This window comes from Rhineura floridana, chromosome 18 (genome assembly GCF_030035675.1).
Source record: "Rhineura floridana isolate rRhiFlo1 chromosome 18, rRhiFlo1.hap2, whole genome shotgun sequence".
NCBI classification, from domain to species: Eukaryota; Metazoa; Chordata; class Lepidosauria; order Squamata; family Rhineuridae; genus Rhineura; species Rhineura floridana.
Window position 1 is genome coordinate 11,061,670 of NC_084497.1, and position 24,118 is coordinate 11,085,787.

Below are 24,118 nucleotides of genomic sequence, written 5' to 3' on the forward strand. Positions count from 1 at the left end.
CCCAAATTTGTTTATACATTAGCCTTAGAGGGGGGGAAAGAGAAACTCAGGAGAATCCCAACTTATAAGTTTCATGAATTTAATTTCAACACTTGTACAAAAAAACAGGAAATTTTAATAAACACACAAATAAAGCCTCATTTCCAGACACAGCTTAAAAGGCCACAAGTATTATATAAAAATATGAACCTAGAAATAGGATTTCTTTGGTAAATTCTGCATCAAACCAGAGCGTGTCACAAAAAGAAGTACAAAACAAGCTAATTGAGGTGGGGGTGAGGAATATAAAATCTCTACATGCCCTTGGAACTGTCTGGCTTTGCAAAGTGAAGCTTCTGGAATGCAATTTTAGAGAGAGAGAGAGAGAGAGAGAGAGAGAGAGAGAGAGAGAGAGAGAGAGAGAGAGAGAGAGAGAGAGAGAGAGAGAGAGAGAGAGAGAGAGAGAGAGAGAAACCCTCTAACTTCCCTCCCTTCCAAATGCCCAGGATTTGGGGTCTATTCCGGACCCATCCTGAAAAGGCCAAAAACCTTCCAAACAGTCTGCCCCTTTTCCATGGGGTTAGCTTTCACCACTCCAGGGCAAAGCATTGCTTTAACATCCTGCCAACCTGCCTCCTCCCTCCCCCCTCCGGCCCCTACAAACAGATCTTCCAGCTCCCACCCCACAGTTCAAACACAGTGGATAACCGAAGCTGCAAGTAAGAAAGCATCAGATGCAAGCTGTGCAATCCTCTCCACAAACCCCAGTGCAATTACAGTTAAACTCCATTTGAAGTGGGTAAAAAGGCAGGTGACCTACCGGCAGACCCCTGTCGCTGCACCCCACAAGCTATCCTTTCACCTCCTGGGACACCCCCCCCTTCCCCCTCCACTGCCTGTTCCTGTGGGTATTGCAGGTCGGACTAGTCTTAACAGAGAAAGCAAAACTGGGTGATCCATGAAATATCAGAAGTGCTGACAACAATTTCCCCTTGAGGGCCCAGGCTCAACTTCCTTCTCCTAAAAGGCACCATGTGGGAAATGCCAGAGGAGGCTGAGGGGGGGGGAGCCAGCACAGAAAAGTCTCAGGCAGAAGACGGGCGATCACGGCCACGGTCCAAGGCTCGGAGGTCACTCCATGGGGCTGTGGCCAGCCGTGCATCATCCCCATCACCAAACGAGCTGGATGAACTCCCGCCCGCCCACCTGGAGAGTCCGGCGCGCACGTTCTGCGCTCAGCACCAATTCAGAGGTTGGGCATGCGGAGTCGCTTCCCTGAGGGATGGGTGGGCGAGGGATTATTCCCCCTGAGCCGATAGTGCAGCCACTCCCCTGCCAAGAGGCAGGCTTTCCATTCTGACACCAACGCCTCTCTCAGCAAGTCATGCAGCGTGGACGGCTGTTGCTCTCCGAGGGAGGGTTGGGGTCCACCTGAGATTGCAAGCAGCGCGTTAGGAGAAGCAGTTCGATCAATAACATTTATCATTTTGTTTCATTGCTGGATCACTTCCCCCCCCCCAGGCATCCCAAAGCGATTCACAATATTATATAAAACAGATAGCTATTTAGTACCCCACACCCCGAAACTGACATTTAATCAGAACACCCTGTTAGGGGCCATAATGGCAGGGAAGGGAAACCTCAGGCCTAGGGGCCAAATGTGGCCCTCCAGCACTCTCAATCTGGCCCTCAGGCCACACCCTTCACCACCCCTGCTTTGCACCCTCCTTGCGCATGTGTCCTTGAACTCCGGCAATGCCTCTGGGCTTGCCTAGATGGAGGGTAGAGCGAGGTGTGTAGAAACCAGCCTACTCTTTAAATAGTTAAAAACAAAAAGCATATTTGATGCTCTGCTCACTTTTGCCTCTGGTCCCTCTGGCCCCCCCTGACATGCGGCCCTCAAGAAGAGAATGCAGCCTTCCGGGCTGAAAAAGTTCCCTACCCCTACCCTATAACAGGAGTTGGATGTGGGGCACACCCACCCACCCGCATTCCCTCTCCCCAGGGCGCACCTCAGAGTATAGTGGAGGAGGCCGGAAGCGGAATTCTTGGATGTAGGCAAAGAACGACCCTTCGAGGGCATTGGAGGGTACATCCTGGCAAGGGGGCGCCAAGGCCTCAATGCATCCCTCGCTGGACGCGACAGAGGAGTAGTCAGGGGGTGCTGAGGAGGATGCAAGAGGGACGGTTAGCTTCATTTGCTCTTAACAGACTTTAATCCTACTGTTTAGGAGGATCTCCTCACAAGAGAAGCTGTGAACACAGCACAAGGATGCCTCCGCCAACCTGCCACTTGCCATCAGCACCCAGATGCGGGGCGGCTGCGTGACACTGGGTTGAAGGGAGTTTGAAGGCCAAACCATCTGGGAGGCACCAGGCTGGCATAAGGTGCCACCACAAAAAACCACAGTTAAACACTTTTTTTTTTTAAAGGGTGCCATCCAGTGTTCATTCTACTGCGAGAAAACCCACTGAAAGTAGTGGGTGTGACTAAACCTAGGCCCATTAATTTTGATGGGTCTACTCAGAGCAGAACTTGGATTACAACTTTTAGTAACCCTCCCTTAAAACAAAGACAGCCCTGGCTGGCCACCAGCCCACTTTTCATCGAACTGTAGAGTTGGAAGGGGCCCCTAAGGTCATCAAGGCCAACCCCCTGCTCAATATATTTTAATTTTTTAAACTCCTGGCTTTAAGCCTCACGCTGCTCTTACCTTCAGGCTGCTCAGGGATGCCCAGCCGGAGCCAGTCGATATTGACACTGTACTGGCTGCTGATGCTGGACGTGCGGCTGCCAAATGGGTGTAGAGGAATTGTCCCGATCACCAGTGGAAGCTCCAGGAACAGCTTGGAAGTCCCAGGGATGTCGATGCAGACCTGAGAGGGCACAAAGGACAAGACATTGTGATTAAAAAAATAAAAATAAACATCTTGCGTTCTCTCATGGCGTCTGGCAGGCCACAGATCCCACCCCACCCCCGAGCAGGGCTGAGCCAAAGTCCCCATGCAAAGTGGTTGCTGTGTTTCACAAAACAGAATCTGGAAAAAGTTGTCATTTTACACACACGTTAAAGCTAGGATAATTTATCGTTCTCGGCTAACTTTCCCCAACTCCGGGGTTGTTGATGGACTCTAACTCCCAGCATGCCCAGCGGTCGCAGAGGATGATGGGATGATGAGTCCAGCAACATCTGGAGGGCCACAGATGTTCTCCCCCCCTGCAGCAAGCAGGATTCCTTATTGCATGCAAGCGATGCAGGACCTGAGAGAAGGGAACCCCTCTTCTTATAGCCGGGGTGGGGGGAGACCTATGGCCCTCCAGATGATGTTGGACTACAACTCACAGCAGTCCACAGGGCCAACAGTCAGAGATGCTATTTGGAGACCAGCAATAACTGGATGGCACCAGTTTCACCGTCCCAGTTCTAGACCTTGGGGGCGGCCCAGAAGACCCCTCACAGTCTCAAAATGCAACGGGCACACAGGGTTCTGCCCATCTACCTCTTTTCACATTGTGACCTACAAACTTGTGGCCTTTTGAATAAAGTTAATCAGTTTTACCGCACATCAGGGAAGAACCATTAGCCCAACGGGAGAGCACCCGTTGCATCTCCCAAAAGGGCTGGAAATAGTTCCTGCCTGGTACCCTGAAGGCCAGTCAGCATAGCCAATAACTGACCTAGATAGGCCAACGGGCTTGACTCAGTCTACAGCAGCTTCCTGAGTCCCTATAGCCATGTTGTGAATTGATTTCAGAAGGCAGCTAGAGCATCGGGGTCTGGCAGAGATTGGGGGTCTCTGGGGTCTAATCCCCTCACCTCTCCCTCCGGGTTTGGGCAATCACAAGTCCAGACTCTCTCCGATTTGTAAGAAAGCCCCCTGGCCAGGCCACGCTCACCTTGAGTGCATACTCCACGTGGATGACGCGGCACTGGAGGATGGAGGGCCCCACGGGCGGGATCTTGAGCGCTCGCCCGTGCCACACCTCCCTCTTGCCAGCCGCAATGGAGTCCCCCACGATACTGGCCACCACAGACTTCTTCTGCTTCTTGGTGCCCCGGGCAATGAACGTCTGCGTCTGGATGATGGCAGCCTTGGGCACCACTGTGCGGGTGGTGCAGTTGTCGATCTCAGCAAAGATGGGGATGACCTCACCTGCCGAAGGACGTTGGGGGAGAGAACGGCGTCAGCGGGGAGGAGGGAAAAACGCCGTCGGTTTTGGGAGAAGCAGCAACCGTGCACCAGCCAGGGTGACTTCCACCTGGCGAAAAGGAAGATTTTGCTTCCCGACCTAAGCCGTGACCTTCCTAAGCCTTCCTCGGATTTTTGCAAGGGGTTAAAAACAGTCACTGTTGACAGGCCTCACCCCCAAACTTTTGGGGTGACCCAATTCACCACTTTTGGGACACCCCAGCCAATGCGACAGTGAAGCATTTGAGCCTTAGGCCTGATCTTTGTATAAACCACATTGCCCCCCCCCAGCCAAGGACGTTTGGGCTGATGCCACGTGCTTCCAAGGGCTGCCCCGTAAATCACCTGGGGTGTAGCCTTTCCTGTCAATCTTGGCGGAGACAGAGACCAGTCCACGGTTGCAGTACCATGCCCGAGCCAGTTTCTCTTTGGCACCAGCTTGAGGAGCCTGAGGGGGACAGGCAGAGAAGACAATAAATGGTTAGTGGAAGGGGGCTCAGTATTCCAAACCCAGCCCCCCTCCCCTTCTTTAAATAAAGAGTCTTCTGGCCGGAGAAGAGAAAAACGATGTCGGGGCAATGGTCTACATTTCACTCTGAAAAGGAGCACTTGATAAACCAGAGGTTGTCAAGATGGCACCCTGCCGATGTTCCCAGCCTCCTACTCCCAACTCCTCTCAGGGCGATCAGGCCTTGGGTAAATGGGCCAAGACTTGTACCAACCCTAACCCTGCCTGGAGCCCCTCTTCCAGTTTCCCCTCAAAATTACCCTCCATTCATTAGCCTAACCCAAATCATCTTAAACTGACATGGATCTATGGAATGATCCGTCTGACGAGGTGCGCCTGGCGCCAACACTGTTATCTCTTCGGCGCCAGGTCAAGACTTTCCTCTTCTCCCAGGCATTTTAGCATGTTTTAAATTTTTATTTTATTTTAATTGTGTTTTTAAATTGTTTTTTGTGTTTTTAAATTTGTATTTATTATTTTTAATTACTGTAAACCGCCCAGAGAGCTTTGGCTATGGGGCGGTATATAAATGTAATAAATAAAGAATAAATCAGTAAATAAATGGATCTACTCAAAATTAATATCCTGCCCCCAACTCAATTCCTCCCAAGCCAATCACCAGAAACTTTCAGGGTGCTGAGGAAAAGAGTTGGGGCCTATGCCATGGAGGAAAGGCCACGGTGCAGTGGTTAGAGCAACTGCCTTGCACACAAAAGTCCCCAGGTTCAACCCCCAGGGATAGGAAAGCCCCCCTGCTTGAAACCCTAGGCAGCTGCTGCCAGTCAGTGCAGGCAGTACTGAGCTAGATGAAGCATTGGTCTGACTCAGCATGTGGCAGTTTCCTAGGTTCCTCCCCCCAATTCCCCCCCCCTCTCAACTCACCAGCAATGCCGGTGTGTTTATATCAATGGGCTCAATGACGGTGAATTCCTTTTTGGCTCTCTTGGCGGAAGCCCACGGCCGGTGGAGCTTGGCTTTAATCCAGTAGCGGATGCTCCCATGTTTGCCCTCGAAGGAGGTGGCCAAGGTCCTGTCATGGGGGGGAAGGATGTGTTAAAAATGTGGGCACTTGCCTCAAAATCGTGTCCCTCCTGCTGAAGCAAGAAGGGTCCCCGCCCCCTCACATTAGAGCTTCTATGCAGAATTGCTCTGACTGTGTTTATGGGTTCCAGCATTTGCCAACCTGGCGCCCTCCAGGCTGGGACCGTTGGGAGGTGCAGTCCAGAACTGCTGGAGGCGCCCGACTGGCAACGGACGGCATATCTGCAGTCGCTTAAACTGTGTTTACGTACGCAATAGCGTTACATTCATTTTTACTGTACTGTGAAACAGCTTCCAGTTGCTTCATAAATGGCATACGTAATAACCGTATTTGGAAGTGGTGCTCAACTTACTCGGGAAGCTGGAAAGTGAAGGGGAATTCGTGCCGGCCAGCCTGAAGGACTGTGATGTCGCCATTGTCTGTTGGGAAACATAAATAAAGGAGGCCGAACTTACTAATAGACTTTATTTTCCTCTTTTTTGTTTTTTTTGGACAGGAGTTCCGGCATATTTTTGTGCTGTAGCAAAGTAACGGAAATTCAGCACACTCCTTTATACACACACACACACTCTGGAGAAGGTGGTTGCAAGCCGGGTGACCCGTAGCTTTTGGGGCCGTGCACATATGTTTGTATCAAAACCAACATAACACAAAGGCACAGATTCAAAGACGTGACACACCAGGGCAGCTGAAAATATCCCAGGGCGATCGATCCCCAGAACCAAACTCTTCCTCCTATGACACAACCAGGGGCAGATTACCCCGAAGGGAAACATCTCACTCTCTCTGTCTCTACGCAAAGTCACAAACTAAGGGCTCATCTAGACAACTGTATAACATGCAATATGATCGCTTTGTGTATTCATTAATTTTCGGTGGTCCATATGACATCGTCCGTTTTTGGCTGACTTTCCAGAGCCATTTTGCAAGGCTCTCCAAACACCCCTAACGTGACAGACGTCAGTGTGCGTGTGCAGCCTCAGGCAGAGCGAGCCGGTAAGATATCCCAGGTGCCCCCAAGACCCTCATCGCTGTGTAAGTACAGGGCCGCCAGGAATAGAAATGGCTCCTCCAACATCTGCCCCGTCATGGAGCCCCCCACCCAAGAAGGAGGCGATTTGAGGTCAGCTGGAAGGAAGCCCCTGGAAAGATCCAGGAGGGGCGTGCAGGGAGAAATCCACCCCTTCAGCAAAGAGGGTCCCCACTGCCAATCCTACAAGGTCAGCGCCTTCCAAAGAAAGGGCCATCAGCATGGTGGTCAGCACATGGTGCTCTGAAACTGCTGCCTGTCAGTGCAGACAGTGCTGAGGTAGACAACCAACAGCCTGGCTCAGTGGAGGGCACCGTCCTTGGTTTTCAGCTCCAGTTAAGAGTGGACCGCTCACTTCTCTTTTAATCATGGCGGGCCGCTGCGCAGGGGTGGAGCGCTTTGCTTTGCACACCTCCAAGGCTCAGGTCCAGCCAGGCTGCTCCAGGCACAGCACCGGCTTTGGCACCTGTTGAATCTCCAGGGAGGGCTGGCAAAGAGCGGCTGCCAGCCAGTGTCAACAACTGACAGTTCCCAAATGGCCTGACTGGGTACAAGGCAGCTCCTACGTTTTGCATGCTCAAGTCCCTGGGTTAGATCCCTGGGGACTCCAGGTGCAGAGTCCTGAGCGCTGCTGCCAGTCAGTGTGGACACTCCTGAGCTAAGATGGCATGCCCGATATAAGGCAACTGCCCACTGAAACCAGCCCTTGATTCAGATCCAGGAGGCCCGGAAACTCCCGCTTTGCCCCGATCACCTCCAGCGAGGTCTGGGGGTGGTGGACCCCGAGCGCCTGAGGTGCTGGGCGGACCTCAATGGCCTGACGCGGGGCAAGGCAGGTCCCCAGGGGAAGAGGGCCGCTGCCAGTCCGTGTTGGCAACACTGAGCTTGGAGCTGGACAGTCACAGCCAGGCAGCTGAGCCAGGAGGCCCGAGCCGTCTGCACGCGCTCAGAAGGCGCCTGCCTTACCTGGCGGGGCGAGGAGGGTCTGGCGGTGGCTGAGGAAGTCCACCTGGTCGCCGTAGCTCTGCGTGTAGGCGGTGCTGGAGCCGGCGCTGCGGGACTCGGTCCAGTGGACCTTGGCGCAGCCCTGGGCGTGGAGCTGCAGGGCGCCCAGCCGCGCCTCGCCGGAGAGTTCCAGCACCACGCGTCCGGCCACGCTCTCGCCCGAGCTGAACACCGGCGGCGAGGCCGCCTCCGGACAGTCCAGCACCACCACGAAGCGCTTCAGCCGGTCGAAGATCATCGCTACCCGAGTTGCGTAGCCTGCTCTCTGCGCAAGCCACTCAGCCTGTGCGCTCCTGCGGCGCAGCTGCGTGCACCGCCCGCCGGCGGGCCCTTTAAAGGCGCCCCGCCTGCCAAGCCGCGCCCCCGGCTCCGGGTCGACCTATCAGCGCGGGGGGGAGACTAGCCCCGCCCGCGGCCGGAGCCAGGGCAGCTGCCAGCCCTTGGGAAAACAAGGCACGGAGCATGCGCCCGGCCGCCGGTGGGTCAACTTTCCTCCAGTGGGTGGATGGGTGGAAAGGTGGCCGGGGGCAGGGGGTGCGGGTGGACGTGGAGGGCAGCAAGGCAGAGCCCTTTGCATGCCAAGCCGGGGCTTTGTCGTTGAGCTGCGGCCTTTCCCTTGAAAACACAGCGAAGGTTCCAGTCCTCAGGGCTCTGCATCAAGCGCTGGCTGGAAGAGGAACTGCCTGGTAGCCCCCTGTGTTGGGGACTGAACCGCCGGGACTGTCTGCCCACAAATCCTGGGCTCTACCCAATGAGCTGCGGCCCTTCACCGTCATGAACTGGAGGTGTAACTGGGCCAGTGTGGTGGAGTGGCTAGAGGGTCGGACCGGCACACGGGAGAGGCAGGATCTAAATAGTGGGGCTTCTTATGCCTTATAAAAATGGTTAGTCTTTCAGGTGCCACAAGGCGCTTTGCTGTTTTTGCTCCAAGAGACTAAACACAAGGGGCTGCTGCCAAGCTTTACATGCATTTAGAAAGGTCCCGTTTGGGTTTTCCTCCCGAGAAACTGCTGCCCGGAAGACAGCAACAGGGGCACCAGGGAAGTTTCTGCAGCTGCCTCGTAACAGGAGTTTTCTGAGCACCTCACAGGACAAAGACAACAGTTAAAGCTACAATATTAAACAATGAACGTTTTTTATGCTTCGTGCCAGCTCAGTCCATTTTGCATTTGCATCTCTCTGGCGTGCATGCACGTGCATCATTTCCCCAGGTTCTCTGCATGCATTTATGTACTTTGTGCCACGATTTGGCCAGAATTTGCATGCTGTCTGTGTGATGTTTCCAGAAGCCCCCCCGCCCCCGAAACCAATCAATCAATCTTGCAATTGTCTTGGCCTGGAGCTATACATGTACCTTTGGTTAAATCCCAAATCCCAGTTGCCTTCCCCATGCCGCTCTCAAAGGGGCGCCTTCTGCGTGCAGCTGCTGAAAGGGATGTCTGGCCCACCACTCCTGGGGTGATGGCCGCTCAACAATGCCTGTGCGTTATACCGGGTCAGATATGTTGTCGAGGAAATAACGACAGATACATTGCTCCATCTAGCTCAGGGTTCTCTGCACTGGTCGGCAGCAGCTCTCCAAGGGGCATTCACCGCCCTGCCTGGAAATGGCAGGGGTTGAAACTGGCACCTCCTGCATGCACAGCAGGGGCCCTACCACTGAGCTGTGGCCCCTTCCCCAGTGGGAATGCTGTGGGGGGATGCCATGATCTCCCCTGTGGTACACTGCGGCAGTCTATGGAGGCTCCAGTAGTGACCATATCTAACAGCCGGAACTGATCTGCATTGGTGTATCAGGAAAAAAGTCTGGCCAGATCATTCTTTGCTGAGCGTGAACTCCAGGGAAAACATTACCAAGAAGAAGAAGAAAACAAAACATTCTGCATCTGTGGGGGTGGGTTGGGAGAGTCCTTGGCGCCAGAGTGGAGGCAGCTTGTGCCATCTGTCCCCTGGCACAGTCTCCCCCTACCTCTGCTGACACCTCCTGGAGGAAATAGGAATGGCAGGGAAGCCTGTAGCTTCCCCTCTCTGGCAGGCAGGCGCACATTTTTTAGATTCCCTGCTGTCTTTGTAAAAGGCAAGGGTGGCGCTTAGCGGCCCAGGAAGGAACAGGCACGCTCCTGCCCTTTGACGCTACCTGTGAAAAAAGGAAGCTAAAAGCATCTTAATGTGATTTTAATTTGGGGCTTCTTAGTTCAGAGAAAAGATGAGGAATAGAAGGGACAGGACAGAGGTGAGCAAACGTAGGCACAGTGTGGAGGAAGTGGGCAGAGAGAAGTTTTTCTCCCTCGAACCCAGCGGGGTCATCCAAGGAAGCTGAATGCTGGAAGATTCAGGGCAGACCAAAGAAAGTTCTCCTTCATGCAGTGCAGAATGAAACGGGGGGATTCCCTCCCACAGGAGGCAGGGACAGCCCCCAACTTAGAGGGCTTCAAAAGACAAAGGGAAAGGCTACTAGCCACAATGGCTGTGCTCTGCCTCCACAGTCAAAGGGAGTAATGCCCCCGAATGCCAGTTGCCGGGCATGGCAAGTGTTGCTGAGGGTTGCTGATCCAGCTTGCAGGCTTCCTGGCAGAGGCCTCTGGTTGGCCACTGCGAGGCCAGGACTAGCTGGGTCCCCTTTGGCCTCAGCCTGCTGCTGAAAGGCTCTTCTGATCTTCTTTATGTACATTATACTTATTTGGACTGTTATATTTCTGTAACCCATCCTGGGACCACTTGCTGAAAGGGGGCTATAAATGCACATTAGTAAATAAATAAAGGCTGGGCACAGCAGAATCTGGCGCACGTCTGCTCTGAAGCACGCCCCACACAGACCGCCGTGTTTTGGGCTTGCAGCCTTAGAGGGACAGGAAAGAAAGGAAAAGCATGGAGGGTTGCATCCCACGTTAGCCCTACTGAGAAAAGACCCACAGAAGTAAACGGACACGACTAGCTTAGGCCCGTTAATTTCCACAGGGAGCTATTCTTAGATGGCCATGAGCCAAACAAATTCACCCTCCGAAGCTTTTTATTTTGTTTTAATTTCTGTGTAGAGTCTGTTACAGCAGACACAAAATGAGGTATTATGGCACTTGGTAGCCTTGCAGAGATGTTGTGGCAGAAGGGAATAGGGGTTGTGTAGCTGAGTGGTAAGAGTGCCTACCTTGCCTGCAGAAGGTGGCTCCAGGCCCAGTCCTCAATGCCACCTCCATGTAGGGCTGGAGAAAAGACATGAAACTTCAGAGAGATGCTGCCAGTCAGTATCACAAGCAATGAGCTAGATGGACTTGCTGTAACAGCGATGGGGAGACTTTTTCAGCCGGAGGTCCGCATTCCCTCACAGGCAACCTTCCAGGGGCCGCAGGCCAGAGGTGGGTGGAGCCCGAGGCAGAGGTGGGCGCAGCAATGCCTGGGAGTCTTCCCTTTTGCTCCGCACACAACTCTGAGGTTTCTTCTCTGACACACCGCTCCCCATCCAAGCAAGCAATGGGCATCATCACCACAGTTCAAGGGCAGCTGCTAGCCAGGCAAAAGCACTCGAGGAAAAGGACAAAGGAAGGCTGGTGGGGGGGCAACCTGGGGGGAGTCCTGAGAGCCGAATAGTGAGGTCTGGTGGTCCGCATTCAGCCCCCAGGCCTGAGGCCAGCTTCCTTTCCTATATTCATAGAGTTCCCTCCGCCAAAGGCATAAAGCGGGTGCGTTACCTAGTATAGATTAAACGCTGTGAGCCCTGAAACGCTAGAGATTCAGCCTGAGAGGTGCCCACGCAGAGTGCAAATGCACCCAAGATGAGCACAAATGTCAGAGGACTAGCAACCCCGCGTTTCCTGCTTGTGGGCTTCCCGGACTGTCGGAAGCAGGGCACTGGGCTTAAAGGAATCTTAAGGCTCTTGTGGTTGTTGTACTTTGGGCACTCTGAGGAAGGGGAGGAGCAAGATCTAACTAGGTGGAGAGGGGGAGGTCATAGAAGTTCTCCCAATAATTATGCATAACAAATTATCCATAAGTAACAGGAGGCAGTTCCCTGTCCGCAGGGCGCTTTCCATCCGCCTTTCAAGAGGGGGAGACAACAGAGGGAAAAGAGGAAGGAGAGACACAGCCTGCAAATAATGCCAAGCCATGGTTTGTTTAACAAGTGGTAAGAGCATCTGAACACAGGAAACGGCCTTATATGAGTCAGACCACTGGTCCATCTAGTCCAGTATTGTTTACACTGACCGGCAGCAGTTCTCCAGGGATTCAGACGGAGTCTCTCCCCGCCCTACCTGGAGATGCAAGGGGTTGAACCTGGGCAGATGCTCTGCGGTCCTTCCCATGGGGACGGTCCCCAGTTCAGTCCCCAGCAACATCTCCAGGTAGGGCTGGGACTGTCTCCTTCCTGAAGCGCTGCTGCCGGTCAGAGTACACAATACTGAGCTAGAGGGACAAAGAGTCTGATTCGGTATAAGGCAGGCTCTTACGCTTCTGTTGTAATCTGCCCTTCACCCAAAAATCCCAGGATGGAAAAATACACAGTCAAAACCAAAAATTAAACAATAAAATTGAGAAAAGGGAAAAAGAAAATGCAGGAATCAATTGCAAACTATGCAACTCCAACCACCTGCCCCAAAGTCTGGGCAAAGATGGGGTCTGGCAAAATCCAGAGGGCCCCCAGATCCCTGGTCCAGGCAGACGGGCACTTTCTAGCAAAAGAGCTAATGGATCGTGGCTGTTTCTTAGGAGAATCTGCAGGGGAGTGAGAGGTCCAGGGAAGAACTGACCCTGCACCCGCAGATTTTTGCAACACCTCTTTAGGCAGCTTGAAGCCACTTCCTGCTAGGAACACCATTTTCGAGAAACCCTCCTGGAGCTCTCAGATACGCAGCCTGGGGTTGTTTGCAGAGGGATGTGCAAACAGAAAGCTCTTTCTGAGGCCTGGCAGAGAGAGCTCTTAGGCAGCTTGGTAAATATCAGCCCTCCTTCAGCTGCTTAGATCCCGCACGGTGAGCCGGTAATGTGCCCCGCCTTGGGAGTTAGCCAAACACACATGAGGAATGACAACAGGCCATGGTCTGAAAGCACATGAGGCCAGCTCCCTGCTGAAGCTAAGCAGGGTCCGGTCTGGTCAGTGTGTGGATGGGAGACCGCCTGGGAACCACATGCAAGCTGCCTTGGGTTTCTCTCATGAAAAGAAAGGCAGGGTAGAAATGTAATAAATAAAATAAATAATAAATAAACGTTGGACACTTCCTTATATAAAGTGAGTCAGAGTGTTTATCCACCTAGCATACACTTTGCTCTGACTGGCAGGGGCTCTCCAGGGTCACAGTCAGAAAGAGAGGTCTTCCCCATTACCTGCCACAATGGAGGCAGGGGTCCAGCCCTACCAAGGGAAATGCCAAACAATTTTTTTTTAAAAAAAGTTTTCCTCCAAAATGTCAAATCCACACTCTTTTAACTGAGGGGGTCTTTCTTTCAGTCTCCCATGTCCTGTCCCATCAACTCTCTGCACCACTCAGCCAATCTCCGTCCAAAAGTATTCCTATGGCCAGGAGGAGATATCACCTGCTAGCCTCCAGGCAGAAAAACTATGTGACAGTGTTAGTCTTACCAGGGTTATTGGCTCTTAGCCCTGGTTTTGCAGTCCTCACCCCCCCCCCCCGATTGTCTTGCTGGCAATCTAACATTACCAGGTCAGACAGACCCAGGAACCAGAGCATCTGTTCTGAGCATGCTCAGAGCTGTTTCCTTGAAGACCACACCTATTCAGTCAAGGCCCCAAGAGTGAGTTTGGTCCCCGCTGTTTGCATCTTTTCCTTTCATTGCCATTTTGTGGAAGTGACTCTTGTTTCTAAAATAAACATTTTTCACCTACTACCATTTTTATTTTCTGGATGAGGAATATAGCTGGACTTAATTTTTTTTAAGTGTTTGCTAATCCTGCAGCAGTAAAGCTTTATCCTGAAGCAGGAGGGGATTTCTTCAAAGGCATGCAGGGATACATACTTCTTTTTGGCCAGTAATCAAAGTTGTGGAATCATCTTATTAAGTACAAACAGAGGATTCTCATTGGTAAGGCAAGTGCACTCTGTGCATGCTCATGCCATTTATTGCTGAAGCTCATAATTCCAGTTTTACCAGTTGCTGGAAACTGCAGGAGGGGAGAGTTGCCGTTGCACTCAGTTCCTGCTTGCAGGCTTCTCATAATGGGCAACTGGTTGGCCACTGTGGGAACAGGATGCTGGACATTAGCCACTGGCCTGATCCAGCTACGGGCTCTTATGTTTTTGTGTTCTTATTCCTAATAATGTCTGCACATTTTTCTTCTCAGAACACCAGTTGGCAAGAGCCTTGCTTATACACTTTTTTTTTAAAGCCAGCCCACCAGAAGATCTGGAGACCTAATTTAGCATTCCTCCTCTCTGTGACGGGCTCATTGTGTGGGGTGGGGTTCCTTTTAATCAAACGGGTATCCATGTAGCCATGGCTTCCAGCAGAAATGAAATGAAAGTTCACTAGCATTTTAAAGGCTAGCAAATGTATTATTACACACTTTCCCCTCAATTACCCAGAATGATGCTTCTGACAAAGTGTACGGCAGCCCAAGAAATTTTATGCCATAATAAATTTGTTAGTCTTGAAAGTTTTACTACTCTTCTTTCAATTGTTTTCAGTTGTTTTGCTAAAATGCACTATGATCTGTTTTACGGTAGTGGTTAAGGTGTTGGACTGCGACCTGGGAGACCACGGTTCGAATCCCCAGATAGCCATGAAGCTCACTGGGTGACCTTGGGCCAGTCATTGCCTCTCCGCCTCACGAAAACCCTATTCATAGGGTTGCTGTAAGTAGGAATCGACTTGAAGGCAGTACATTTACATTTGTGAGGATAAAAGACTATAAAATAGTCTGGCAAATTTAAAATGCTATTCCAATAGATTAGAATGGTGCAAGGGATGGCTCACGTGAGATCTCAGAAGAGCCTACATGTTGCATGGGAGCACGGATTGCACCCTAGAATCATAGAATAGTTTAAGATGTTTAAGGTAGGGCCTCATAAGGTCTGTTGTCTTGTTGTCTTGTCCTATTTTTAATGTTTTAAATTGTCTTAGTATCTTAAGTGTATGTTTCATAGTTTTAATGTCACAAATAGTTTAATTCTATTTTAATTGTATATTTTTAATGTTTTTTTTACCTATGTGTAGTTTTTATTTGTAAGCCGCCCTGAGTTCCAGTTTTGGAAAAAGAGCGGGGTAAAAATAAAGATTCATTCATTCATTCATAGAATAGTAGAGTTGGAAGGGGCCTATAAGGCCATCAAGTCCAACCCCCTGCTCAATGCAGGAATCCAAATCCTGCCTGCACACCCCACCTAGGCAAGCCTGTGTCCCAGATTTCTTCTTTTTTTAGGTTAGTTCTTTCATAATTCCAACCTGGCCACACACATACACAAAGAGACACAAACCTCTCCCATTTAGATGAGCGGAGAGAGACTCAGTTTGTCATCAGGGGAGGCTATTTCCACCTGCCTTGCCCGACACTCCAGCCCTGGAAGCCTTCAAAGGCAGCTTCTTTCAGAAGACTTTCTGGCCCTTTGGGTTGAGCTGTGGGGGTTTGGGGAGATGGAAGAGATTTTTGTATCAGCGTGGGGGCTAGTTTTTAAATATTTTTGCTTTGGCTTTCTTGTTGAGCTTTATGCTCATTTATGCTTTGATGTATATATATTTTTTTCTTAATGTAGTGATTATACTTTTTATTATGTGTTGTGCTATTGCATTTGGACTATTTGCGTGAAACACTTTGAACACATGTGTATTGTGGAAAATCTGGTATATAATAATAATAATAATAATGGAATCAGGGACAGGCAGGCTGGAGGGAAACTTTATGTTATTTTTTCCTTATTTATCAATATTATGCTTATATCCATTTCCCCTTTCCTCCAAGTAGCTCAGGGTGGCATTCATGGCTCTCCTTCCCCCATGTTATCCTCACAGCAACCCTGTGAGGTAGGTTAGGCTGAGAGACAGTGACTGGCCAAAGGTCACGCAATGAGCTTCATGGCTGATTTTAACCCTGGTCTCCCATGTCTGAGTTTAATTAATATTCCTCTACCTTATTCCACTTTCTGGAAAGAAGATGTAGAAGTGAGTAGGAGAGGGATAATCTTTTCCCACAGGGGTGGAAATGTGTGGGGTTCCTTCTTAGCAGTCCTGTGTGGCACCTTTAGGATTAACCCATTCAGGCTGCAATCCCCTACATACTTATCAGGGAGCAAGTCCCATGGAATTCAGTGGGGCTTCCTGCTGAGTAATGTACAATTTCTTTGACATGAACCCACGCTAGACATTGTAACACCAGGGACCCCACTTAAGTGAAAAGTGTTTGTAGATACTGCAGTGTTTTACGTGTCTAGTATTTTTAAAGGGCTGCATCCCCACAAGTTCTACTCAGAGCAGACCCTTTTAAAATTAACAGTGAGTCATCTCAGTTAATTTCAATGGATCTGCTCTGAGTATGATGAACACTGGGCCCAATCCGTCCATGTTTTATTGTTGCTTGTGCTTGAACTGGTTTGTTATCTGCACAGTGCCTTGCGATAAATGATCATGATAAAAATCATCACCTGTACCGTGCCGTGATATCAGTTCTGATGAAGGGCAGGGTATGAATCTTCCACATGGAAAAGGTCCCAGGTCATCTAGTCCAGCCCGCTGTTGATGCAGGAAACCCTATGCTACAACATCCCTGACAGATGGCCATCCCACCTCTCTTAGGAGATAGGAAGTTGTCTTATGTTGAGTCAAACCATCATCTAGCTTAGTATTCTCTACACTGACTGGCAGTGGCTGCCCCAGGGTTTCAGACAAAGGAGTCTCTCCCTGCCCTACCTGGAGATACCTGGCACCCATGCACGGCAGGTGCTCTGAACACTGAACTGCATCCCTTCCCCTAAAAATCAAGTTAAGATTCTAGTCCTCATGGTTCAGAATAAATGGTGATTTAATTAGGAACAGAGGAAGCTGCTTTATGCTGAGTCAGACCCATCTAGCTCAGTACTGTCCAACACTGACTGGCAGCTCCAGGGTATCAGGGTGCAGGGGAGGGGTTACCAACCCTGCCTGGAGAAGCCGGCAGGGATTGGACCTTCAGCACAAAAATCAGGGGCTCTTCCACTGAGCTATGGCCCAAGAAGGAGTAAATGTTACCCATCGCAAATCGGCACTCCCCTGGCTCTTCCTCAGCTACAGGAGAAAAGTCAGAGATGCCACAGAGAAGGCCCCACCGGGCAAGTGGGCAGCGTGCCACATGTACAGGTGTTCACAAGCCACTCCCATCCCTGGGAGTGGCTGTTTATGTGCTTGGCCAGATAGGAAAAGCTGCCTGGCTGCGCTCTCTCCGCAGAGCCCCCTTCCAGGATGCAGGGCAGTAAAATGGCAGTTAACACCCCTCACCCCCCTTGACAGCGCCTTGCAGCAGGAGCAGGGAGAGATTCAGTTCCGTTTGCATTTTAATGTGAAACTGTGTAATTTGCACGTCTTTGACCAATATGCAGTCTGAAACACAGCGATCCTTGGAAAGTCACCCTTCTTCAAACTTTGCAATGCAGATCTCTAACCAAACAATGTGCACATTTTGGGGGAAGGCTGGATATAGAAGTAATACTAATACTAACAACAAATAATGCATATACAAGAGGAAAGTGTGCGTAAAATGCATACATTACAGAACATAATACAAAAATGCACTATATTATGGGAAATTGCCTGCAAAAATGTCAGTGACAGTAGTCAGAACTGCATACAAAAATATGTTTATCAGGAGAAATTCGCACTAAAATGCAGATGCATTTCAATGAGGTTTTAGTTTTTTTAAAATGCAAATTGCTGCAGAAAGGTGAGAACCGGATTTAAGAATAGGAAAAAGAGAAAGTGAAAGAAACTAAACGTAGCCTGATTCCTCCATCACTATTTCAAAGTTGCTTCTCTGAAAGCACCTCTGTCTTGTTTGTCACATTTTAAACCAATTCCATTCTGTTTCTGCATCCTTCCCCAGCCGAGTCTCAAAGGGTTGTACCTAACTAAGTCCTACTCAGAGTAGACCTATTGAAATGAGTTGGACATTATTTTCAATAACTCTGAATCAAACCTACATTGGATACAACTCATGGCAAAGAAATACAAATGACAAATAGTGGGTTAGATCCAGATTTAACTGGCTGCAATCTGAACTCCATTTACCTGGAAGTAAGCCCCATTGAGAGAGCCAGTGGGTTTAGTGGTTAAGGTGTTGGACTACGACCTGGGAGACCCGGGTTCGAATCCCCACCCAGCCATGAAGCTCACTGGGGGACCTTGGGCCACTCACTGCCTCTCAGCCTCAGAGGTAAACCCCCTCTGAATACCGCTTACCACGAAAACCCTCTTCACAGGGGCGCCATAAGTCGGGATCGACTTGAAGGCCGTCCATTTCTGTTTCTAAGCCCCATTGAATGTAGTCAGGCTTACTTCTGAATAGGGATGGGAATAGCTGTCAGATTCGGTTCTCGCAGTTTCTCATTATTCCAATATTAAATTCAGTTCTCCACATTTCTGCAGCAATTTTCACATTTGTTTTTTTAAAAAGCTTCATGAAATTCTCCAACATTTTAGTGTGAATTTCTCCTCCTAAATACATTTTTGTAGGCAGTTTTGACTCATGTACACATTTTGCAAGCAATTTCTCATCATATAATGCCATTTTTGTATACGTCACTCATATATTCATTTTTATGCATACTTTCTCCTAGCATTTGTGTAAACACTGTTTGCTTGGCGAACTGCATTGCAAAATTCAAATAAGTGAGAATGTCAGAGGACGGCTCTGTTTCGGGACTCAGATTGCAAACTTGCTCAGTTTACCAAATTCCTATCAATGTCATGGACGTTTGAACAGCAAGCTGTTTCATACTTATAGGGATTTATCCAACTAAGCCAGACTCAGAGTAGACCCACTGAAATCAATAGGCATATCTAAAATCCATTTATTTTAATGGGTCTATTCTGAGTATGATTTAGTTGGAGAATGGCTATGGATGGATATGTCCATTTTGGTTTCTCAGAAACATAATATCCACATTTAGCTAATAGAGAAAATAGCAACATTTTTCTAATTAATTCAGTTCATTAAATGGAACAGGTCTGAAGCAACCCCCCCCCCCTTGTGAAGTGACTTTCCTCCCACAACTATAAAACAAGAGGAGTTGCCAGTCTGACATATACAGAGCCCTTCTTGCCCAGTTTCCTGTCTCCAACAGTGACTAGGTTGCTGGGAAACGCAGAAAGGGAACTGCAGTGCCCATCCCACGCCTTTTTCCAGAGGCTTTCGTCTCTTGCAGCAAGAAAATAACAAGAAGTTTTGTGTCAGCTTAAAAGACTTCACGGCAGCATTTTTTGTGGACTGCACATCAGCAGAAGCAATGGCTCTTGCTCCTCAAGCAATTAAGATTTCAAAATTCAGACTTAGGCTTTGCACGCTGGATCATCCAGGCACTAATGTGGCTGACAGTTGCTAATTAGTTAGTAGCCAGCGTGCTGTAGTGGTTAGAGCATCAGACTAGGACCTGGGAGGCCAGAGTTCACATCCCCACACAGCCATGAAGCTCACTGAGGCGACCTTGGGGCCACTCGGCACCTCTCAGCCTAACCTCCCTTGCAGGGTTGTTGTGAGGATCAAATGGGGAGTACAGAGACCGGTGTGCACACCACCTTGAGCTTCTTGAAGGAAAGGTAGGATATAAATGTAAAAATAAATAAAACCTTTTTAAAAATTAATGAGGAACAGCCATTGGGTTGGATAAGTGGGTACAACTGGTTTCGAGAACTGGCTTCAATAGGCTTGGGGATGGGCAGGTGGCTGGACCTGCGTGTTTGTCTGCCCGAGAAGGAAGGAAGGAAGGGCCACCCTCCTCTCACCTCGGATCAGGTGTTGCCGTCTCCTCAAGTAGGTCTCGAAGGCCGTGTAGTCGCTGTAGACAGTGTTCATGCCAATGTTCTTACTCTCTAGCCAGTGCGCTGTAGCCAGGCCCCGAGCGCAGACTGCCAGGGCTCTCACCTTCAGGCCTTTGGCGACATCCAGCACCACCTGGCCAGACAGCACTTCCCCTCCCCAGTAGACGGCTCCGGGGCCCCGGGCCTGGTCCAGCTCAACCACAAAATCCCGGACCCTGCTGAAGTGGTGCATGCTTGTGCTTTGTTTAGCTGACACGGTGACTGCCAGGGTGGGGGCCCTCTGCCCTGGCTTCTGGAGAGGAGGTGTGGTGGCAAGGCAGAGCTCAGTTCCGAAAGTGGAAGGAGTGTGGGGAGGGCAACGCCTTCTTTAGGGGCACTCAGCTAGTCCTCCAAGAGAGCAAGCAAACTCCTCATGTGCAGGCCTCAAATGTCCCGGGGCGGTGGTGCTGAATCCATGTGCTTGGAGAGGCTTCTGTGGTGCCTCGGAGGCTGTTGCCTAGGTTTTGGGGAGGACAGCCTGTGGGTAGGAAAGCGAGGGCCTGTCTTCTCTTCCAGCCTGCCTGCCACGGTTGCTGGGCTCTCCTTGCTCATCAGGAACATCGCCTGCCGCCGTGCCTTCACTGCACAACTGACAGCAACAGGCAACTCGAAGCAGAGTCATGAGCAAAGACACCTCCTTCCCTCACCCCCTCCATGTTCCTCCTTCAAGGGAGTGTCTCAAAATTACAGCGTACAGAGACGTCTTTGTTGATATAGGCAGGCCCAGAGATTACTAGGCAGATGCATCTATGGATGGATACAGATACAGACAGCGTGTCAATTTGTGCAATCCTGGAGCCGCGTGCTTTATATATGTCTGTAGGGAAGAGGGAGAAATTAAATTCAGTTCACATTTAAAGGCAAATCTATCAAATTTGCACTTTCCAAAACAATATGGGAAATGAAAAGCAGCCATCCCTCGAAATTCGCACTTTTCTGAACTTTGTGATGTAGTTCGCCAACTGACCAGTGTTCACAAAAATGCGTATATTAACGGAAAGTGTGCATAAAAATGAATATACTGGTGAAACTTACAAAAATGCATTATATAAGGGAAAATAGCTTGCAAAAATATGAGTCAAAACTGCATACAAAAATGTGTCTATTGCAAAAAATTTGCACTAAAATGCTGATGAATTTTCATGAGGATTTTTTAAAAAATTGCTGCAGAAATGTGGAGAACTGAATTTAAGATTGGGAAAATGAGAATGGAGAGAATCAAAATTGACAGAGCCCTCCATCCCTCTGTGTGTGCGTTTGGCACAGCTGATGTATGTCCAGGTTTGTGATGAGGCATTTGGTTTATTGCTTCTGCTTGGAGTTGAATATTTCAGAAGGCTTGTTGCGGGGGGGGGGGGAGCAGTTAAGGGTGTGACAATTCTGGGCTTTTTGGGCCACTGTTGCTAAGGGTGATGGGATTTTGGGAACAGGACAGGTAGGCCATGGTTGGGCGAGTTAAGTTGCTGTGAATTTGTTGAGTACATTTGGTGAGGCAAGATTTTGAGATCAAGAGCAGAGACATATTCCCTGTTCTGCTGGCTCCATTTTTTTTAAATTCAGCTTCAGAGAGATTTCACAACTGATTGGCAGATCAACCCACTTCCCCTCCAGGTGTGGCCAATGGAAATGCTTTGCTGTAAGCGACTGGTGTCTCCAGAGATCAGAGACTACGGATGGGCAAAACTGTCAGTTGGGTTTCTAATTTTTCCAATCTTAAATTAAGTGGTCCACATTTCTGCAGCAATTTGCCTTCTCCCTCCCCCTTTGAAACAATCCTCATGGAAATTTGTCAGCATTTTGGTGCAAAATTTTCCAAATAAATATATTTGTGTATGCAGTATGGTCTAATGTACACGTTTTTGCAATTTCCCCAGATACAATGCATTTTTTATTCACACTTTCCCCCTGACATATGCATTATTAGACACAGTTTTCCCAAATAAATGCATTTCTGTACACCATGTTTGGTTGGAGAAGTGCACTGCAAATTTTGAAGACGTGCGAGTCTCAAAGGTTAACTATGTTTCAGTTTGCGTACTGGTTGGAGAAGAGCAAATTAGGTAGTTTCTCATCAAAATGCAAACAAGATAAAGGGGGGAAGGGTTGTAGCGGTGTGCAAAAGGTCTCAGGTTCAACCCCCAATGGCAGAGGAGAGACCCCCAGAGTGCCAAATAAATGTGGACAATAGTTGCACAGTTACTTGGGAAGGTAGCTTCCCAAGATTGAATTTCTGCTTCAGATAGACGAAAAAAGCAGTGGTGGTGGTGAAAACAGAACAATTATCAGTGTGCAGGGAGATCTGACAGCCTGAAGTGCCAAGGATCATGGCAAAAGCATTGCCACCGCAGGAACATGACAGTCAATGGGGTTGTAGCCAATGTTAGTTCAACACAGAGTAGACCCACTGAAATTAATGGACACTACTAACTTAGGTCAATTAATGTCAGTGGGTCTATTCAGAACAGAACTTGAGGTACAACCATCCAGGTGACCGGGAGAAAAGGTTGCAGTCTTGCTTAACTGTGTAAGAAATGATGTAGCCTTCTTAGGGTGTGATATGTTTAGAAAAGTGATTCCTTCCCTCATTTACATTTAAGTTATTTCATTTATTTTCTAGCAGCTTGGTTCCTGGCGCTGCTTGGGAATGCTACAAAACCAAAGAACACAAGCAGTGCTGTTTTGAAAGGCACAGTCTGCCATTTTGATTCAAAATGGCGTCCAGTGTTATCCAAGCATAAGGCAACCCCCTGCTTCTTGATCTCATGCAGAATTTTTTTTCATGATATCTTAAGAGGTGCCCAAATTCAAAGTGAACTTTCCAAAATATATAGTACTTAAGGTTTCTTAGCCTGCCCTTAACCAGAAGGCCCAGGGTGTTTTGCGACAGTGTTATACACAATCATAAAAACAGTTGCAATTATCAAACGTGCGTTCCAAGAAGAACAAAGCAGTGTAAATTTGGCAGCAAAAATTCAGCCAAAGAGGAGGGTCCCACAGAACAAAATACCTTAACTGTCAAAGGCCCAGAAAAGAGGTGTGTCTTTAGCATACAGTGAAAGAGATACAATGAACACCATTTGCACCTCTGCAGGGTTTTAATAAACATATTTGTGAGGGCTTCCTGTCTCCCTTCCAGAGTGCAAACTTGGGGTTAATCTCAAATTAAGTCACACTCAGAGTAGACCCATTGAAATCAATGGACTTGAGTTAGTCTACTGATTCGAACGGGTCTGTGCTGAGCATGCCTAAATTGGACTTGCTGTGCTATGGCCACGGAGTGCTTTAATTCCACAAACCTCCATTTCCCCACAAAATAGCGACAGCCTGGAGGCGCCTCATTCTACTCCTGTGGACCCATAAGAACATAAGAAGAGCCTGCTGGATCAGGCCAGTGGCCCATCTAGTCCAGCATCCTGTTCTTAGTGGCCAACCAGGTGCCTGGGGGAAGCCCGCAAGCAGGACCCGAGTGCAAGAACACTCTCCCCTCCTGAGGCTTCCAGAAACTGGTCTTCAGAACCATGCTGCCTCTGACTAGGGTGGCAGAGCACAGCCATCGTGGCTAGTAGCCATTGATAGCCCTGTCCTCCATGAATTTCTCTAATCTTCTTTTAAAGCCATCCAAGCTGGTGGCCATTACTGTGTCTTGTGGGAGCAAATTCCAGTTTGACTATGCGCTGAGTAAAGAAGTACTTCCTTTTGTCTGTCCTGAATCTTCCAACATTCAGCTTCTTTGAATGTCCACGAGTTCTAGTATTATGAGGGAGAAAAACTTTTCTCTATCCACTTTCTCCATAATTTTATACACTTCTATCATGTCTCCTCTGACCCGCCTTTTCTCTAAACTAAAAAGCCCCAAATGCTGCAACCTTTCCTCGTAAGGGAGTCACTCCATCCCCTTGATCATTCTGGTTGCCCTCTTCTGAACCTTTTCCAACTCTATAATATCCTTTTTGAGATGAGGCGACCAGAACTGTACACAGTATTCCAAATGCGGCCGCACCATAGATTTATACAACGGCATTATGATATTGGCTGTTTTATTTTCAATACCTTTCCTAATTATCGCTAGCATGGAATTTGCCTTTTTCACAGCTGCGGCACACTGGATCGACATTTTCATCGTGCTGTCCACTACAACCCCGAGGTCTCTCTCCTGGTCGGTCACCGCCAGTTCAGACCCCATGAGCGTATATGTGAAATTAGGATTTTTTGCTCCAATATGCGTAATTTTACACTTGTTTATATTGCATTTGCATGCCATCATCCTGGCATCAGATCAGTGCATGTCACATGGGGAATGGGGATCAGAAGGGCTTTTGTGACTGTGGGGAAATCCGTTGATCTCAATAGGTCTGATCCGAGTATGACTTCAGTG

General features: G+C 49.2%; 1 protein-coding gene across 2 annotated transcripts; it reads right to left on the reverse strand.

Annotated features, from left to right (window-relative positions):
* Positions 1-346: 346 nt before the first annotated feature.
* On the reverse strand, positions 347-20,256 carry ARRDC2 (arrestin domain containing 2). 2 transcript variants are annotated; one of them, XM_061601355.1, is made up of 8 exons: positions 19,669-20,256; positions 6,073-6,139; positions 5,561-5,708; positions 4,516-4,618; positions 3,878-4,134; positions 2,694-2,856; positions 1,992-2,143; positions 347-1,410 (listed from the first exon to the last, which is right to left on the reverse strand). In XM_061601355.1, the coding sequence occupies exons 1-8, from the start codon at positions 19,934-19,936 to the stop codon at positions 1,354-1,356; spliced, it is 1,215 nt and encodes a 404-aa protein (XP_061457339.1). In that variant the 5' UTR covers positions 19,937-20,256; the 3' UTR covers positions 347-1,353. The 2 variants fall into 2 exon arrangements, with proteins under 2 accessions (XP_061457339.1, XP_061457338.1); XM_061601354.1 differs by lacking the exon at positions 19,669-20,256 and adding an exon at positions 7,717-8,073.
* Between the last annotated feature and the right edge of the window lie 3,862 nt (positions 20,257-24,118).

Coding starts and splice junctions, on each gene's coding strand:
- ARRDC2 (XM_061601354.1), bottom strand. CDS start 7,993: ATGATCTTCGACCGGCTGAAGCGCTTCGTGGTGGTGCTGGACTGTCCG. Junction 6,140..7,716: donor GACCCTCCTCGCCCCGCCAG/GTAAGGCAGGCG, acceptor GTTTCCCAACAG/ACAATGGCGACATCACAGTC. Junction 4,135..4,515: donor CAGGAAAGGCTACACCCCAG/GTGATTTACGGG, acceptor GTCCTTCGGCAG/GTGAGGTCATCCCCATCTTT.